The following is a 7,352-nucleotide window of genomic DNA, read 5'->3' as shown; positions in this document are numbered from 1 at the left end:
AGTGGGTCTTGCTCTGAGAGCATCTTGCTCTCTCTGCCAAGGCCAGGGCTGGAATTCGGTGGGCTCCAAGGCTCGGAGCTGGGCGGGCGCAGACCTCCGAGTGGCGCAGAGCTCTGCTCTCGCGCACCTTGGGCAAGAGGAGGAAGGATCGCTGCTCTGCACAAGGGGCCCCCTCCCAGCAGAGTCTGGGGCGGGGCTCAAGGAGAGGGCGCACAGCCCCCGGCTCCCAACCTCGTGGCTGGAGTGCCGGCTCTCCGCTGCAGCCTCCTCGCCTCCCCAACCCGGCGTCTCGCGACAGTCTTCCGGTCGCACTGGCTCTGCCAAAGCCGCTTGGCCTCCTCCTTCTTTCCCAAGGCCAGAAATGGGACCCCTTCCCTCACCTTCCTCCATCTTCCCATAAAGAGTTTAGGAGAGTGGGGGTAGGGGCGGCGGGAACCACTGGCCAGAAACTTCAACGGCCAAGTCCGCCGCAGACGCGGCCTTTCCCTCCCCATCGTGCCGAGGGTGATTGAACGCTGGCCTCTCCGTCATTTTGGAGGCATTTAGGGGAGGGGGACCCGTGGTGGAACTCCTTCTTCTCGGTTTGCCCCGACCACCCCCACCCGCTTTCTACACAAAAGTAACTGGTAGCCGAGAAAGGAAGAAAGGCTGGCATCAGATCCGTATTGCTGCTGCTGCTGCTAAGTCACTTCAGTCGTGTCCGACTCTGTGTGACCCCATAGACGGAAGCCCACCAGGCTCCCCCATCCCTGGGATTCTCCAGGCAAGAACACTGGAGTGGGTTGCCATTTCCTTCTCCGTATTGGATGCTTTCAAATCTCTCCCACGGCCCAGGCCAGCGCCTGGGGGGAGGGCTGGGCTGGCCCCACCGGGTGAGGCGCCGAGGGCGGCCCCTCTGCTTTTTCCCCCCATTCCCCGAGAGGGAGTATTCAGGTGGGTGAGACTGTACTATAAATTTCTTTAAAAAACAACGGAACCTCTCCCTTCGCCCCCTCCGCAGCAGTTGCCTCCGTGCTTTACTGCCTGTTTACGGTAACAGGTTCGTGTAAATCACTTTTGAAGCTCTGGTGTTTCTATTAGACCGGAAGGGGGCACGGGCACAGAGGGTTTCCCCGGAAGGAAACCTAATTCAAGTGCAGCATTTAGGACCTTGAGTAAAACTTTAATAAAGGGAAGCAATGGGGGCTGGAGGAGCGGAGGGCTGGAGGAGCGGAGGGCTGTCAGCGCCGCTTTGGAGGCGGGGGCGCCGTTCGGAGAACGCGGGGGGTCTTGATTCGGGCCTTTCTTCTGCCGCAGGGCAGCTACTGGTCCTCGAACCACTCAGAGCAGGGGTGGCTAGCTGGGGAAGGAGGGGGAACTGGGGGGGCGCGGCTGGGACGGGGGTCACGGCGTGCCAACAGTCGCCGGCTGCAGCCTCGCGAGTTCTAGGGTGGAGGCGAGCGTTTGCCCGCTTGCAGTAAGGGACCCTGGAGCTGGGGCCCCGGGTTCACTGTCTGCGGGGCTGCTTCGAGAACCTAGATTCGAAAAGAGCTTCCCGAGGTCCTGTGAAAGCTCTTTTCCACCATTACCGCCTAATCCGTCCTCTCGAGGCCTAATAAAATCCGCCTGATTTGGAATTGGAAGTGATTTTGGTCCTGGAACAGCGTAGACGCCACCCTCCAACCGTGTTTCGACGTTTGCTGAGACTGAACCGGTGAAGTTCCGCTCAGAGAAAGGGAGAGGGCGCAGAGGGCGGCCCGGAGTGAGCCTCGTTGGTGAAAAGACACCCGGTGTGTTTTTCCGGTGTGTGTCTGTGCGCCTCTGCGTTTATTTGTCCATGAAAATGTCTGAATTTACCTATTTGAGAACATTGTATTCACGCATTTCAATCTAAATTTTAGCGAAACACTCTTCCTTGTATTAATAGCTTAAAGTGGCCCTATCTAAAAAGCAAATAGCTGCAGGCAAGTAAATGTAGATACATGGATTCTGTTGTAGTTTAGACACAAATTAGTGAAAGATTTTTAAATGGTCTCGGTGGAAGGGGATATAATTCGCCTCGGTAGTAACACTGGTGTTTGGAAAGAACTTCCATAAAAGGGTTTAACACAAAGCAAAATTGAATATATATATATATATATATTTTGCACAGATTACATATAAGTAAATGACTCGGGGCGTGGGGAAGCGCGCGAATTGCTCTGGCGCGGAAGATAAATAAAATACTCCAGCGGAATGAAGACATGGACCGAGGGCTGATGGCGCCGCAGCCTTGCTCCCGGTGCCTTGGCCACCCTGTTTTTTCTCTATTAGAGATCTCTTTTGCTGCCCTCCTAGCCTTCCTCCTGGGTCGCTCCGTCGCTGGGTTGATACATTTGCCAGTACCCTGGCCCAATTTCAGGCGACTCCGGGTCCGGGCGCTCTCACACGCGGCTACTAATCCCCCAACCCCGGAGGCCCGAGTCCCCAGGCTTTCGGAAGCCAGAGGCTCAGTTGAGGGGTTGTTAAAAAGCCGAGCCGACAGGCAAGTTTCTCTGAAATGGCGAGATTCTGCCGGAAGGGGGCGCCCTTGTCTTTTTAATAGGCCAAACACGTTGGTAGAGGAATAAACCTAAAATCCCACATCTCTTGTTTGTTCTAAAATTGTTGCGAAAGCATAACAGAGGAGCCCCGAAACTTAGTCCTTGATAACGGAATGGAGACATTAGAGCCCCGGGAGTTCAGAGTCTCGAGGCCCCCGACTGCAGGTCTCCCGAAGTCACCTCGGGAAGCCCGAGTGGTAACCGAAGGCCTTTCCCCTCCCTCTGTAGGGAGCAAGCACCACGGCGGTCTCCCCCATTTGTCCCACACGCCACCTACCCATAGGCCTATCTGTCCTGAAGTCTCTCAATTTCTGAAGCGGCAAGGGAGGGGGGCTGCACCCACTAACCTTCGGAGTCCCCGGTATTAAAAATTACTAAAGACTGGGACTTCGCTTGAAGGAGAATGTGGAAAGCAGAAAGTAACTTTCTCCGGGCGAAGCGCGATACCAGGGAGCTTAAACTGAACCACGGGGGCTGTGTAAATCACGAAATTGACACCTTCCCCTTCCCCAAGCACACCCACTATCTAAGAAGACCCAGGGAGGAGGGACTGCCAGTCGGGGCCTTTTCTCCCCCTCAGCTTTAGACTCCTCTTTGGTTAAAAAAAAAAAAAAGGATTTGGAAGACTTAGAAGAGTCTTCCTTCTGAGAAGAGCCAGGACAGGGATGCCACCCGACTCGAACTGCTCGGCTGCGACGGCGGCCAACTCAGGGTTTCCTGGAAAGGAGGAGTCCGCTCTGAGATGGAGCGGCCGTCGGTCGAGACGTGGCCGGGGACCCTTCCAGATGCTCGCCTCCCGACTGCCCGCTGCGGGGAGGCTGCGAACGTGGGTCTGGCGGCCCGTCCTCTCCACTTCATTCCTGTGCGCTGGATTGTCGGAAGGCTGCCAGAACCCGCCAGCCGGGGCTGCAGGAAGATCCAGCTCAGCCCCGCTAATGTTCCCCGCGGACAAGGTCGCGTCTGGTACCGGCCTACCTACACTACTTTAGGTTCCCCGGCTCTGCGAACAGCCGATCTGCGCCAGGTTTCTGGAACTCCGCACTATTCCCATATTGTCTATGTGGTTGTGGAAAACAGGGTTGGCGCCAAACTGTCCTCCACTCCCCCAGAATCAGTGTATGTGGACTGAACCAACACAAAGTGAAAGGAAACAAGTCTGTGCCCACTACTGTCCCGGGGACCTGCGGTTCCCCATTCTGACACTGGCTTTTGGGGGCTTCTGCCACCGCTGGTTCTTTCACTCAGTAAAGAACCTGCCTGAAGACTACAAGGCCTGAGACTCCGAAGCACCTTGGTGTCACCGGCAGGCAAGCAGAGGAGAAATGGGTAGTGAACGAGCCATATTCATTTTTTCTTCTTCTAGAGAAAATCCCATGGATGGAGGAGCCTGGTAGGCTGTAGTCCATGGGGTCGCTAAGGGTCGGACACGACTGAGCGACTTCACTTTCACTTTTTACTTTCACACATTGGAGAAGGAAATGGCAACCCACTCCAGTGTTCTTGCTGGAGAATCCCAGGGACGAGGGAACCTGGTGGGCTTCCATCTATGGGGTCACACAGAGTCGGACACGACTGAAGTGACTTAGCAGCAGCAGCAGGCTATTCAAGTGTGTTTGGGATGTGCCGGCCACGGATAGGCTACTATTCCCCTCATTCTGCAATAGTTTGTGCCTAAGAGGGGCTCTGTCTACAAGGCCACAAATGTCTATTTCATGCAGCTCCCAAATGCCCAATGAACCACGACCTACCTCCTTTGGTCAGAACCACCAGAAACATTAGGGGACGGCTCGGAAAGTTTTGGAGAGAAAGTGGTGAATTATCCAGGCACTTTCTCAAACCCCATTTCTCTGGAAGAAAGAACAGACCCTGGAGGGCAGTCCACTGGCTTCATTTTCACACAGGGCCGAAACTGAAGAGTTAGGCAGGTGGACTTCTGAGACCAGTGGGTTCAGTCTAGGGGATGGGCAGGGAGGGAGGGAGAGGTACCCTCCAGCATTGGCCATCCTGCCTAGCTGTCATCTTAGAAAAAATGCTAAAGGGGCAACGGGAAACGTAGTTACAGGGGTAAATCTGCCATTTCTTGTCTCCTCTGCCTTCACTGGGATGGGAACAGGCTTTGGAAATGGAAGAGGTTCCAGAGGAAGCTGTCCTGTCACCGGTCTCCTTCCAAGTTTATTCATGATCAGCTCAATCCACAAAAGCAGTTTCTAAAAGTGCTCTACAGAGCTCTAGATAGAAAACATGATACTAATTATCATGGCAACTAGTACTGGTTATGGGGATTATTGCAACTGCCAGAATGAATGATTAGGACTGGGACAAGGTCATTTGAGTAGTGTTACCTGGTGGACTGGGCTGTAACTCTGGGCCTTGCTGGCTCTCTGGGGTCCATGGGGTATCCAGACTGTCCCTGAAGAACATCCCAGGAACACTGGCCTGGGAAGAGTGTCACTTCTGGGAGCCTCTCAAGCAGAGTCCTGGGCCCCAGCTTGGCTGAGGAAGACTCCTGATCTCACCAGGATACCCCAACTTCCCCCTTCCCCCTCCCAGCCAGAGCCAGGGAGCTCCCTCACGGAGTAGCGCTGGTTTTGACCTTGGCAAGGACCTTCTTCTCCTTGACCCGGCGATTCTGAAACCAGATGGTGATCTGGCGCTCTGAGAGGCTGGTGGCAGCTGAGATCTTGCGTCTCTTGTCCTTGGTGATGAACTTGTTAGCAGAATACTCTCGCTCCAGTTCCCGTAACTGTCCCTTGCTGTAGGGAATGCGCTTCTTGCGGCCTCGACGGAAGGCGCAGCCGTCAGGTGGATGCTGCGCACTTGAGTCTATGCAGTAGAGGGAGGGAGAGAGAGATATGCTCAAACCACGGCCTGGCACAAGCCCAGGGTCTGACCCAGGCCCCACAACCTAGGTCATCCTATAGGAGCACTCAGGTTGCCATACAGGCACTGCCATTTCCCCAAAGCACAAGAGGACACCTCCGTTTCCGGCTGGTTGGTTTCCTGATCCACCCAGCCTTGGAAAGAGATTTCTGCAGGCCACCCTCACTCATCACTACCTTCACGCCTGCAGTCTGCAAACACACCCATCACATACAGCCAGACCTTTGCCCACCATCTATATATGTCCACCCTCATATGCATTTTCCAACTCTTGGACACTCTTACAGATACTGCAAGCAAATTCTGTAGAGGAAGGAACACATTTCTGCCCCTACTCCCAACACACACACACACAACAATGTACACAGCTAAGTCATGGCTGCAGGAAATCTACACTTCCCTTTGGAAACTGAAAAACTCATCTGAGAGAAAGTAAGGGGTTGTATTCTTTATAGAACAACTAATTTCTCTGTCCCCACTCAGCTGCACCCCACACTCAATGAATTGAGAAGAATTAAACTGGGGGCCTGCTGGGCAGGAACACCCTAAGTCCCAAACATCAGCAAAGAGAGTCAAGCACTACGACATACTGAAAGGCTGGTCCCAAGGCATCCCGGGGAGATCAGGGACCTGGTGGGCCTCAGGCTTCAAATAGCACCCAGCTCAGGCCCCTCACACTGACCCTCTGGGGCCTTCACCCAGGCTCTCTAACTGCCTGGACCCTCCTTCAGAGCCCTAATAGCCAACCAAGGTGAACCAAGCTCCTCCTCACCAGCCCCAAGACCCATCCAGGCAGGGTCTACAACGCCACACTCAGCACCAAGGGCATCCAGAGCAGCTTACCTGCAAATGCCGCCTTCCAGAAAGGACCTGGGGGGTTCTGTTCTCCCTGGCAACACATCTGGCTGTTCCAGCCACCGGTGAGGGCCCAGGGCTGGTAACTGTCCACAGGGAGCAAAGAGTCATGACGAGGCTCCCCCGGGGCGCCCAAGGTCTGCACCACCGACACATCCAGGTAACTGGCCATAGGCTGGTAGGGTCCCGGGTATCCCGGGTAGAAGGCAAACTCGGTGGGGCGGCTGGGGTACTCCTCCCCGGCCGCGGGAGTCTCCGCAGGGTAGGCGGCCAGTGTGGCCGCCTGGGCACAGGGCTTCAGCGAGCTTCGGGACACTCGGCAGGAGTAGTACCCGCCTCCAAAGTAGCCATAAGGCACCGGAGCTGGGGACGCCCCCTGGGGCACCCCGGGGCATGGGTGGCACTGCTTTGGCGGTTCCGCAGAGCCTGGCAGATCCAGGGGGGCGTAGCTGACAGCAGGCATCAGCGTAGGCGCCGACGCTGGATGGCTGGTCAGTGGCGAGTGGGTGACCAGGTTCCGACTCCCTCCGGCTCCCAGCAAGCCTTCGATCTCCTTGGCGCCGTCCAAAGTGGTATAACTGCCGGACTCCATGGGGCCGAGGATCGGCTCATGAGGCGCTAGGGGTGGGGGATACAGGGGGCACCCAGCTCGCTCTCCCCACCCAGGCCCGGGGAATCCAAAGCGTTTTAAATCGGGGGCAGCTCGCTGGGCGCCTGCATTGGCTCAGCCCGGCGTCGTGACGCAGGAGCCGCAGGTGCCCGGGCACGCGGGCTGATTGGCTGCGGCCTGGCGGAGAGAAGCTCATAAAATCTTCACTGCAGAAATTGCGAAAATACTTCACCCCCGCTTTCTCTCTTCTCGCCCCTCACCCTCCCTCGCTCCCTTGCTCACTCCCTCCTCCTCCCTTCCTTCTCTCCCCGCCTTCCTCCTTCTCACTCTCCTCCCTCCTCTCTTTCTCTCTCTGCTTTTTCTTTTTCTTTTTTTTTAAAGTGCATTTGAAAACGAGAGAAAAGAGACGGGGCGTCTTCTCGCCGCTTTCCAGTTTGGAACAACGC

At 55.8% G+C, this 7,352-nt stretch overlaps 1 protein-coding gene across 1 annotated transcript; it reads right to left on the bottom strand.

Moving 5' to 3' along the window:
* Nucleotides 1–5,130: 5,130 nt before the first annotated feature.
* Nucleotides 5,131–6,888, bottom strand: HOXB13 (homeobox B13). Its single transcript, XM_055396802.2, has 2 exons — nucleotides 6,285–6,888; nucleotides 5,131–5,384 (listed from the first exon to the last, which is right to left on the bottom strand). Exons 1-2 carry the CDS (start codon nucleotides 6,886–6,888, stop codon nucleotides 5,131–5,133), a joined length of 858 nt encoding a protein of 285 aa, XP_055252777.2.
* Nucleotides 6,889–7,352: the final 464 nt, after the last annotated feature.

Source organism: Moschus berezovskii, chromosome 20, assembly GCF_049115385.1.
Source record: "Moschus berezovskii isolate FMDL1 chromosome 20, NW_MosBer_1.0, whole genome shotgun sequence".
Classification (NCBI taxonomy): Eukaryota; Metazoa; Chordata; class Mammalia; order Artiodactyla; family Moschidae; genus Moschus; species Moschus berezovskii.
This window is presented reverse-complemented; position numbering and strand designations above follow the sequence as displayed.